This window comes from Oreochromis niloticus, linkage group LG7 (assembly GCF_001858045.2).
Source record: "Oreochromis niloticus isolate F11D_XX linkage group LG7, O_niloticus_UMD_NMBU, whole genome shotgun sequence".
NCBI lineage: Eukaryota > Metazoa > Chordata > Actinopteri > Cichliformes > Cichlidae > Oreochromis > Oreochromis niloticus.
This window is the reverse complement of record NC_031972.2, coordinates 23,597,208-23,609,364: the sequence shown is the minus strand read 5'-3', so window position 1 is coordinate 23,609,364 and position 12,157 is coordinate 23,597,208. Positions and strand designations below refer to the sequence as shown.

Genomic DNA, 12,157 nt, shown 5'->3' with positions numbered 1-12,157 from the left:
AAATGATGTTCACTCAGTCAGAGGCAGGTCAAAATGAAAAAACAAAACAAAACAGCCACAGTCAAAACTGTTCCATAGCAACTGTGTTAAAGAAGTGTTATAGCTTGTATGATGAAAAGGTTTTTGGTCAGCAGTGCGAGAAGACAACAAGCCATAGCCAATGAACAACATTAGTAGACAGCACAGGAAACATTGTGGTCATATGAGCGGCGCAAAGAAAAGACAAGCATATAAGACCAGCGTACATCCATGCTAGTGGCTCTTTGAAGCCATAGAAGTGCTTTGAGCTAAATCAGAAGTGCCACAATTCAGTTCACAGAGGGGCAAACTGGTAAATGACAATCACATAAAGGGCCAAGCTTATATATATTGAATTTATCACATTGCCTCATGTACTTTATGCAATTGTGTTTTCACACACTTACACTTTAAGTTTATCTTATCATGTTTTCAAATGATAAGTCAGTGGTTTTATGGGAAATTTCATAAATATGAAGAAAAAGACCTTCGATGGTGTTACTTACATACACTATTCAGAGTTCTGACATGAAAATTGGCTGCATGTAAGGATTTAAGAATTGTAAATGCACAGTGTAGTTTTTCTGTTGTGAGAAAGTGAGCTTTACAGCTTCACTAAAAGAATACTTATAGTACGGTGCTTCATTTAGAAAACCTCTGTTAATGCTTCATGGCTTAGGTGTTGTTGTGGGTGTGTGGATTCAAAATGGCAATGATGATTACAAATAATCTTGTAGGAAATGCACAAGGGTAAAGAAGTAATTTATGTAGTCTGCCACTTCTTCATGAATTGTCTGCCTTCAGCATTAGCAGTCTTCTTTTTTGCCAGTCTTTATTAGCTAGCTTATTACTCTGCATGTCCAGTGTCTGGGGTACCTTTTGCTAAATTTTGCAAGCGCATATGTAACTGCAGGCGATAGCTACAGCTGGGTGGACCGAAATTTAATCAGAAGATTAAATGATAAGTAAAATTTGCAGAGAAGTTTCAGTTTCAGCATGCTAACAGCTAATAAGCTCAGTTTAGAAGTGAGAACACACTATTTATAAAGAGCAGAAAATACAAGTGTCAACACAGGCTTTCTGTGAAAGTTGAGTAACTCCACCAGTTCAACCTCATTAACCCTAAACAGAGCTAAGCAACCCCCTAGTGGACACCAGTATGGCATTTTCTATATTATTTTGTAGTAACAAATAAAACAAATCCATGCAACATAGAATTTGTACCAGGAATCAGAACAAGCTGTAAAATCTGGACAGACAGTATTTTTAATGATGGCTACACATATTTTGTTGCATCCTTTCATGTTTTGTAATTTGCTTGTTCCTTTTCTTCTCTGTCCTCCTTCCTCTACTGTGTTTGACATGCTCTGTATTTGTGGTTACAGGCCTGACCAACCTGCTGTGTTTGTCTGTTGTTTCTTTTCGCACCAACTGGTCCGGTTGGTGGTCAGTGGGGTCAGCGGAAGCTCAAAGGGATTATTTGGGTTTCTCTCAAAGGTATCTAATCGACCTGGCTTCCTTTTCCTTGGAATTTGCGAGGCACATTATGCCAGCATGCAAATTTGACACAGAGACAGTTTAAAGTGACTTTCTGTCTGACTTCAACCTTCATTCTTCTTCTTCTTCTTACTTATAATTCATATTTTGAGGTGAAGGCGAGAGCTGAATTTAGAGCCGGTTATGTGATGGATGTGTTTTTCTTTTCGCTTTTTTTGCTTTGCTATATTGTACCATGTTTTGATTAGATTTATTGTTCAACTTATTGTACATTCACCTTCTGTTACACATCATAGCTATGTTACAACCCACTATTCTTCACATCTGTTATATTATGTGTTACTACCTTTAGCATCAACTGATTATCAGGATTCCTCATTTTTAAAGCTTTTACTTTCTTTTCTGTTTTCTTTTGTGATGTATAAACCTCTATGTTATGCATATTTCAGTAGGGAACCTTTCCTTTTTTGTACTTGCACAGTGGATGTGTTTGAAAGGTCTAGACAGACATGTTAGTAAAAAGCACAGTCTGCTCTGTCTTGAAATTACTTTCTTCCCTTTTTACATATGAAGTCAGAGAAAACAGCTCTTTTAAAGGGCAGTTGAAATGCTTGAACGAGACCACGCCATTGTTGTCTGCTTATTTTTTCAAATGTATTTTATTTCTTGTAAAATATCCACCTTACTATTGTAAGATCCAGCAGATCAACATCTATACATTGACTTTATTGATTCTTATGAGTCCAGTTTTGAGGTCTTTGTTTAATCATTGGCTCAAGTCAAATCCACGTGTTGATACTCTTTCTGTTTCATATTAAAAATTTTAGGTAGGTAATCGCTTCTTCCTCCTTTTTCGTCATTATTCCTCCGATTGGCTGTAGGAGTGCATCTTCTCTGCCCTCTCTTCATTGTATCCGTGGGAGTGTTCCCGCTCGTTGCCTCCTCTTCCTCTGTCCTCCTGGCAGTGAATCCCCAGCCTCTTCTGCAGCTTCTCCTCCTGGAGGCGGAGCTCCATAGAGTCCACCAGGTCGTAGATGTTATCCAGGGACCACGTAGGTGATGGAAACCATGTTTTGGTGTCACCATCCTTTCCCACAACCACCATGCTGAAATAGTCCTTATTGATCTTTAGCTGTTCTCTTATATTGTTGACCATGTCAGGCGTCAACGACTCAACCTCAGTCTGACTGCGACCTGGGGGAAGGATGACAGAATGGAAGTCATTTAAATTACACAAAACAGTGAAAGGCGAAAGAAACGAAAACTAGGATAACCCAGATTCGTTCAGATTAGATAAAATCTTATGACAGCTCAACCTTAAAACCACAGGCAAAACAAAACTTTCAAAAGCATTTCCTCTAGGTCCCATATACTTCCATGTTAAAATGCTCGACTTTACAGCCAAAATAAACCTTTTACTACCTGGAACAGAAACTGTTTCGTGCTTTGCAGCTAAATTTCCCCTTTGTGTCATCTGTGCTGACATTGATTTTTTTTTGTATACAAAAATGAGTCAGTTGTTTTTGTGCAGCATGTATTGCTATTTATCCATTGGGATCATTTTTGGTGTAAGTTACCCCGTTTTGAAGATATCAGCTGTGTAGATCTCTTTGCTATAATGAAGATACCAGTCAGTAGAACAGGGGTGGGGAACGCCAGGTCTCAAGGGCCGGTGTCCTGCAGGTTTTAGATGTGTCCTTGATCCAACACAGCTGATTTAAATGCCTAAACTGCCTCCTAAACATGTTTTGAAGTTCTCCAGAGGCTGGTAATGAACTAATCATTTGATTCAGGTCTGTTGACCCAGGGTGAGATCTAAAACCTGCAGGACACCAGCACTTGAGGCCTGGAGTTTCCCACCACTGATGTAGAAACAGTTTTCTCTCTGCCAAACTACACCTGCCAACTGCATCACTGTGCAGGCCGAACCACATATCTATATGTGGCAAAAGGTTAGCAGTAGTGACAGCATGACAGAATATAAATACTGAATGTGTCTTCCTCAGCTACACGCTTCCTTTGGTTGACAGATGTAGCCTTTTGGAGTCCACAAAACAGGTGAGATCATGCAAACCACATCCATCTTTTTTTTTTTCTTACAAAGAATCTGCTCTTAAACCAAAATGTTTATTGAACTACCTACCTTAAAATATACATTATTACTAATGATTTCAAACTTGTATGCTCCATTACTGTCCCATACATCTGGAATGCACCACATTGCCATGACGTACCATTTAAGGGAAATAACTCAACAGTTCCTGATGCTTTTCCTTCCGTTCCTATCAGCTTTAGTACGGCAAAGTGACGAATACCTGAGAAAAACACAACAGAAGGTACATTTAGACTCATTAAAAGGGAGTCATTCAGCACAGATAATCAAAACGATCCTTTTTTATAAAGACAAAGAAATGCGTTTGTGTCGATGAACCTGTTCAGCTAAGTGCCTGTCTAGCTATGGTTATATATTTCAAATAATATGGCTCTCTTACCGCACAATTTTATAAATGCATAACATTTTTAATACACTAATTTCATATTATAATATTCATTGTTTGATTCTGTCATGATCCGTACAGTTTTGTTTAATGGTATGCTTTTTCAGGTTCAAATTTCACAACCATGTCTGACTTGGTAACACTTCCTTGTTACCACAGGTCTTTTAAAAAACGTACCCAGGGGACATTCCTGTCCTCTGACAGCAGAGAGCTGCTGCTGAAACAAATAGTCATCCTCAGAGGGAGCAGAGATGAGCAGCAGTCTCCTTTTAGACATGAACCTAGAAATGAAAAATATAGATTTAAACTTGGATGCCTGTCAGTTTCATTCAGTCATTAGACCACCTTCTATAAAATGGAAGACCATAGATTCAATCATACTTTTACTCAGTTTCTAAATTTGAATTATGCTACACTTTATATCATGATTTGTGTTGATCAAATAGAAACAAAAATAAACTTACACAGGAAGCAATAAAGACGAATATGAGAATAATTACATGATTTAAGATAAAGATAGGAGACTGGACTGTGAAAGCTTCAGAGAACCACGCTCCACTAAAAAATGGTCGCTGTCACCACGTGGTTTTTTTCACTGCTGATCATTTAAGGTGATGGAGGGATTAAAATATGCTGACGCTGTTAACCGCAATCTTCAAATTTATTTTGAGCTTGTTTTGTTCTTACTGGATGGTGCTCACTGCAATAAAAACAGATTAATTATATTACCTGAGCAGTGAGTTTTCTACTACAGGCTGTCCCATGTCTTTAGAGCAGGCTGGTGGATTCTTTCTTCCCTTCTCTTTTTCTCGGTGCCTCGAGGGAAAGTTGTCAATGTAGTCAAACAAAGCCTGGCTTGATGGCGGAGCCTCAAAGACTCTCTGGGGGGAAGGATCAGAGCAGGTTAGGGATTACATCTGAAGTCTTTATGGGCATACATAAGCAGCTAAACAACAAGGAAAGTGTATTGTGATATAACTGGATTATTTAAAATTGTTTTCTTATTTGGTGAACGTCAAAGTTATTACACTTGGTCACTTAATAAAGTTGTTCCAGATTACTTTAAGTGTTGCTGGAGTCTTCGTCTTCTCCATACACCCTGGAAGTAGGTGAAGTAGCGCCAGAAGTATTTGTCGCTATGAACATCAAAGTTCCATCTTTGCCTGGTTAAATAATGGGTTCCTCGATGGGTTACTTGAAGTTCAAATATTGCAAATTTGAAATATGAGTGTGTTGTCCTTTTAATCTCTAAACTTATCTGCTATCAGAAAGCCAAATAAGCAGGAAAAGACCAAACTTGGAAAGCTCAGGTGAGATTTTCTTACATTGGCCTTGATGTCATAATCAGTGACAGTCATTGAAAAGAGGTCGGGCGATGACAGGCCGAGCTCTGCTCTCAGCAGAGAGATGGCCCCTAAATCCAAGAAATGCTCTGCTTGGCCACTGAGTGGAGGCTCTGAATCTGAAGCACACACATATAAAGCATATAAATCAATGTGTGCACACACAGATGTTAGAGAAAATACCATGTACACGTTACAATGCATGCAACAAAAACAGTAATTATAACCACTAAATCCCACAGTGTTAAATCAGTGTCTCTGAACGTTGTTTGAAGACAGTAAGTACACAGGGCTTTTGTTTGGCTGTGTATTTTCACCAAGTCCTCTTGTGGAAAGGGTGTGTTAACTGTTAAAATGTAACTACTGCAGTATCACAGTGTAGCATGTGAGAGAATTAAACTAAACATTTACTACATACTGCAGTGCAAAATTAAACTGTTACTTCCCGGTTCAGAGAACTACTACCTACTACTCTGGACGTTTTGCTTAGCAGTACACCTGAGCTGTTTATGTTATTCTGACTAAACCACTTCACTTTATTATTGTGTATTGTTATATGCTTTATTAGATACTATCTGCTTTTTTTATGGCTGATGGGAACTGTGTTGTATGGGTTAGTTCCCTGATGATGAATTCCACTGACTTTGTTGTGCTCTCGATGTTGTATTCAGCGTCATACTGAGGCTGAACTTTGTAGTTTTGAGTTAAATGTCTCAACGTACATTGACTGGATTAGGCTAGCATTAAATTTGGTTCAGTAAGGCCCCCCGCTCACACAGGTCTACAGACCAGTCTCCAGATAAAAATGTGCATTCTCTAATCAATTAATGCATGTTTAAATATTCAGTCCTGCAGGTCTAGAGATTGACGGTGACCCTCTGGCATATATATTTTTCCTGGGGAAACATATATATTCCCTGACTGGTTGGCAAGTGGTTGCAATCGCTTGGTGACGTTGGTGGCAAAGAGGAATATGGTCCTGCACCAAAACTCTCCTTATGATTCCTTTGGTTGATAACAGTTTGCATTGAAGATGTTGTCACTGCAGCAACTCTACTAGCAATCACAGTGATCACAAGGAGGTTTTAGTTTTAGCCCCCTCTGTACAACTTCTAGCAACCACTCTCGACCCATTCATGGAATACACATTTTTTCCCAGAGGACGGGAGGTTGCTATGGCACATCTCTAGGCCTATGTGACTGAGGGATAATTTATGTCCCTCTGAAGTTCAATAAATGATGTACCAATATGGTGACATATGGGAGTTAGGCTAAAATATAAATTCAAGGCTCGAAACAACAGTTCTTCAAAAGCAAGTCCACAAACAATTGTGGTCAAAAGTTTACATACATTCATCATGGCCATGAATGTCATGGCAGCTGAGGCGTTTCAGCGAAACTGGTGCTGAAGGTCCCAGACAATATTAGCCTTGTCTGGATTAGGCTAATATATTAGGTTCTTGGTTGACTACAACTAGTAGTTTTTCTTTTTTCAGAATAAAAAGGATTTGTTTGATGCCACTAACTGGATTGACCAATATTCAGAACGAACTCAGTCAAGATCAAAGAAAGACAACTGGAGACTTAAATTGGGAAGAATTCTTGGAGCCATTTCCAAACAACTGCAGATTCCAAGATAATTAACTTAAATGACTTTAAGTACGTGTCATTCAGATGTGTTATCACTTTGCCAAGATGTGGAAGAAGACCCCAACTGTCACCCTCAATAATTGAAAACAAAAAAACAAAAAACTGAAATATCAGAATGACTATGACAATCATGCGCAGTGCGAGTGTGTGTAAAAATAGACTTCAGACCAAAGGTTAAATTTAATTAATTGATAATCTATGTCTGTACACACATAAGGCGTATACCAAGATGGCTATCTCTTTACTAACAACCTTAAGGCTTATAAACAGTCTGTGTATTTTACCGTTAGCTATTTTTAGCACGCTAAAATAGCTGGCAATAGGTCAACACCTTACGCATGCACTATTTTGTTACTGTTCAGTTTATGGAAGCACCATATTTGCCTTTAGTTGCATGTTAGCAAAAGACAAAACAAAACCAAATGTGTGTTGGGTCAGTGAACCCTGAGAGGATTTGTAGTTTTAAAAGCATTCATGAAGAGAACCTAAACAAATGCTGAAATGCAAATATATAACTGGCAACGTCACACGGACGTCAAAAAAAAAGGGTAAAAACCCTTCCTACCTAGGTGGTAGTGCTGAAGTATAAGTGTGCCATCACTTCCCTGTCCAATAATGGTCGCCACTGTGATCTTCCTCATAGCGAGTTCACAGCGATACTTCTCATTCTCCTCAGTCTGCTGGATGTACAGTGTTGCCTCTCTTTTGGGTGTTGAGATCACCTTGTATGAGGCAACACAAAAACATGAATATTGGTTCAGGTACAGCCGTGAAAATGCATGATTTAAATTCATTAACAATCTGGAGGCAAAGAGAAGTGCAACGATTAGACAAAAGGTCTTACCATCAACCGTCTTGTCCCCTTTAAACTGTCCAAAAACTCCTTCAGCGCTGTTTTATCCTTCTCACTTGCCTCTCTGTTGGACTTTTTCCCCCTTCCTTTTCTTTTCTTTCCTTTTTTCCCTCTGCCTTTTTTCTTAGACCTCTCTTTTTCCTTTTTGTTCTCCTTTCCACTCTGCTCAGTTTTATCGCCATTATTTTTCTCTACATTTCTCTTCTTTCCTTCTTCCACAGATGCATGAGTGCTGCAATACAATATATGAAAAAAGTCACTTTGATGTCCATCCAGCACTAAAAACAGTATTTATATGCTGTAAGCAGAAGAGGAGGCAAGAAATACCAGATGTGAACACAAATCAAAACATTCGATGGCGTACTCTTCACTCTGTTTCAAAGTCTCACAAGACATACAAGCTTAAAAAGACATCACCTGTTTTTCTTTACTTCCTCATTGCTCCTTGAAACAGGTGGAGGACTGGTCACCCTTGTTTTCTCCTGTACTTTGATGGGATCATTGTTGCTCGAAGGCTTTCTCATTGTAGACGGCTTACGAATTACAAACCTCGACCGGCCACTCAGTATATCCCGGATCTTACTCCTTAGAGCAGCTTTTTTGTCCAAAGCTGGTCTTCTTTGTAATGCCACCACAGAAGTCACATTTCCTCTCCTCTGAGGACTAAGTGTCATCTTTTTTCTTTTTTTCACAATCTTCTTTTTGGTGGTTTTACATCTAAAACATGGCATAGAAAACAAAAAAAATTCACATGTGTGTTCACTTGGAAAACTATGAAATCTTTATCTGTTTTTAATCATCTTTTTTTTTAAACTCATGAACATAACTGTCAGTCATTGTAAGAAAAAAAAATGAGGGGGAGTTTTTTAGCAGGAAGTCTGGTGAGCAGATACTGCCCATGGAATAACGTCCTGTTCACCAATGAATCGCTTCACTTGTTCCCCATCGCTTTGTCAGTCGCTGCATTTGACATTCTATATTCTGGTTGTGTAGATTAGTCTTGCATATTTTCCAACCTTATCAGTCCCAGTCCGTAGTATCCTTCATTCCCATTGGTAGTTACTTCAGTCTCTCAGACGTGAGTTTGACTTAAACTAGTGCCCAACTGCTTATAGGTGAGTTATAGTTTCTGTGTTCTTGAGTCTGCTAGAGACTACTCTGATCTGAGTGACGTCAATTTCATCATCAGACGGTGAATGCAAGGCTCTGAGCGGTCATACACTTAAGTGACCGGATGAACTAATGAGACTTTTCTTTACCTGCATCAACTACTCAGCAGCCTCCAGGTAGAAGGAGGACAACTGTTACTCAGTCTCTGTAACTGCTAGTCTTATTTGTGTGCGTACGCCACATAATGGTCTAAAGATCTCTGAAACTCTTGTATATAATTGGTGTTTTGCACTGGGTACAAATATCCTTGCACATTTTGTGACTCTTCTGTACTTATTGTTTCTGAATTCACTGCAGGAGCCTCTCTAGGAATTTTTGGCAAACTTTCTGACACATTAGCAAAAAATCAGAGAAGCTGATACTGCATGTTATTATTCTCTCATTAATGAAACTGCTCTATAATAGGAGGCTTGGTTAATGTAATGTGATTACAATTAGGATACTTTATCTAAAGACAATAATCTATGATGTTAAGTGGTAGCACAGTGATGCAATGGAGTAGTTAGCAGGAGGTCCCAGCCAGCTGGGCCTTTCTGTGTGAAGCTTGCATGCTGTCCTCATACCTGCATTGGTTTTGTCCTGGTAGCTTCCTCTCAAAGCTCAGAATTATTACATTAATTTAATTTATGATGTCGACTTGAACATAGGTGTGCAAGTCACAGTAAATTGTTGTCTGACTCTCTCTGTTAGCCCTGCAATATACTGGCAACATGTCCAGGTTATATCCTGGCTGTCACTCCATGACAGCTGGGATAGGCTTCAGACCTCTATGACCCTGAACTGGGTAAGTGGAAAAAAACGAATTATTGATGCTAAGCAGGATACACATTTCACGGTGTACAGCTGAAAAGGAAGCAGACTGTCTGAAGTTGGTAGCTTAACTCACTGGTTTCTCAGCAAGGAAACTGCACCATGTTTCCCATCTGGGAGCTTTGCTTGCACTTTCTTTTGCCTCCTTTGCACGTGACGACTTTTTTTGTTATCACTTGCGTTTTACTTCCACTTTTACACTTCTTGGTTAGATTTGGGCACCATAAACTACTTGTTAAGTTTAGAACTGAGGTTGCTCTTAAACAAGTTGTCAATCTCATCTTGAATCTCATCTTGGATGGTAAAAAAAAAAGCCCAATGTGAGGTGGAAGTGAGACCCTTCTCACCATTGATAGGTGCGTCACAGAACTGATGCAAGTGGCCCTGGCAAAACAGCATTTGGCACCCCAGGGATGAGAGCTGTTTCTTCAGATCAGAAATTAAAACCAAACCTGGTAGTGGTATCAAATCAAGAGAACCCGAAAATCATCATAGCCGATCATGAGTTGATAATGAATGATTGCACCAAACTGCTGCGGCAATTTTCTTTATAAATTGCTGACAAAATTCCACAGCCAACGATCCAGTGGTTGTTAATTTTAGTATTTCTAAATGTATATCAAGATAAACCATCAAGTTTACCATTACTAACATAGCAACAGCTAAACAGTTAATTAGGCAGGTCATTTGCAGTTTTCTAATTTTTTTTAAATTAAGGTTGTCCTTCCTATAAAAAGCAACCTGTTTAATTTTATGTAGGACTTTTAAAATTACTCATCACATAAAAGTAAAAGTAAGGTAGTGAAACCTGAGGTGAGATCCTTTTCTGGTCATCTTCTCCAGCTTCCTCATGGGGAACTGATCGATGACCTCCAAAACGGCCTCGACACGGACCGGATAAGGGAAGCGCTCGCTGACCCGTAGGTTCTTCTTTATAACCAGCATGCTGAACTTTTGCTCCTGACATGATTGGTGTTCAACACAAATCAGAAGCACATCAACTACTAAACCACCAAGAAGCATTTCAGTTTAAAAAAGAATTAAAAAGGCAATAACTTTTTTATATGTTGCCAAGAGTTTGAAATGAATCACACAGTTTATGGCACACTGGTTACTTGGCTGGTAAGCTCCAGGTAGTGCAGCAGTTTGGTAACCGTGTCGGGGTCCAGGTTCTCGACTGTGGCATCTCCTTGAAACGTTGTTTTCTGGATCCGTCCCTCCATCATAGCATTCTGAATGATAGTAACAATGTACGTGTCTCTTTCTGCTAAATGGCAGTTCAGGCCTTTCTGAGTAAGGCAGAGAAAGAAACAAAAAAATAAAACAAGTAAAAATTGATGGTTAAGCAGCTAGTTTTAATTTTTAAAAATCTGAAAAAAAGAGTAAATAATGTGTATATATCAGAATAAATTGCAGAGAAGTACCTGCTCCATTTCTTCTAGCTGTTTCTCCATCATACGAAGATATTGGTCACTGTGGGATGGAGCTGTTATCACCCACAGACGCTTTTTACCTGCAGGGGAAAATGAGTGGCTGTAGGGACATAAGAACAGGAACATCTGCTGGCCAATTAATTCCTCTTACCTGCAAAGTCAGCCAGGAAATCCATCTCTGGAGCCAAGCTTGATGATGACTCGCCAACTTTTCTGTTATATCCATCTTCTCTGCTTTCCTCCAGCCCTAATCCATGTTCAATTCCTGGAGGAAGGTCTGAGTAGTCTCCCCAGTCTCGTACATTTGGGTCCAACAGCTCCTTTGGCTTGCCGTCACCGAAGCCCTGCCATGCAGCCAGCAAACCCAGGCTGTTGAGGCTCCACAAAGCGGCAATCAGCAACAGATAGCGTGAGGTAAAAAACTGAGACATCCTCACTGATGTTGCAAATAAATTGGTCTGGCGATCAGCTGGAACTGCTTAGCAGCTCATAAATCCTCATCTGAAGTAAAAATACATATGTGCAGTGTTGCTTTCACCACCGCTAGGTCTTAGTCAGCAGTGTTGCGTCTGAAACAGACTAGAAGGATTTGCCACTTGTTTAGAAGTGATGTGCAGTTATTTTAAAAAAAAGGGGGAAAAAAAGTATCCAGTTAATAAAACAATAGCTCGAATCCCAGTTCAACACCTCACTGAAGGCTTTATGGTGAAAAACAGGTGGATCCAACCTGGAATCTGTAAAGGAAAGGGAAAAGCAAAGACTATCGTGGTGTTAACGCCTCTCAGCAGCAGAGAAACTAACTCGAGAGACACTCCTCTCCTTACACACAGACACACACTCCTGGATCGAATTAAACCCCAGACCCTTTAACAGGAAACTCCTGGA

General features: G+C 39.5%; 1 protein-coding gene across 1 annotated transcript; it reads right to left on the bottom strand.

The window, feature by feature from the left end:
- Positions 1 to 2,154: 2,154 nt before the first annotated feature.
- ccdc80l2 (coiled-coil domain containing 80 like 2) lies at positions 2,155 to 12,092 on the bottom strand. The gene is made up of 12 exons (XM_005451320.4): positions 11,424 to 12,092; positions 11,264 to 11,352; positions 10,955 to 11,128; positions 10,648 to 10,799; positions 8,277 to 8,576; positions 7,851 to 8,091; positions 7,572 to 7,728; positions 5,339 to 5,475; positions 4,743 to 4,894; positions 4,191 to 4,294; positions 3,750 to 3,830; positions 2,155 to 2,709 (listed from the first exon to the last, which is right to left on the bottom strand). Exons 1-12 carry the CDS (start codon positions 11,701 to 11,703, stop codon positions 2,375 to 2,377), a joined length of 2,202 nt encoding a protein of 733 aa, XP_005451377.1. The 5' UTR covers positions 11,704 to 12,092; the 3' UTR covers positions 2,155 to 2,374.
- Between the last annotated feature and the right edge of the window lie 65 nt (positions 12,093 to 12,157).

Bases quoted from the DNA above. Each gene is read 5' to 3' on its own strand.
- ccdc80l2 (XM_005451320.4), bottom strand. From the start codon at position 11,703: ATGTCTCAGTTTTTTACCTCACGCTATCTGTTGCTGATTGCCGCTTTG. The intron at 10,800-10,954 runs GTAACCAGTGTG...CAATCATGTCAG, and splicing joins ACCTGGAGCTTACCAGCCAA to GAGCAAAAGTTCAGCATGCT. The intron at 4,895-5,338 runs GTAAGAAAATCT...CCTTCCCCCCAG, and splicing joins ATTATGACATCAAGGCCAAT to AGAGTCTTTGAGGCTCCGCC.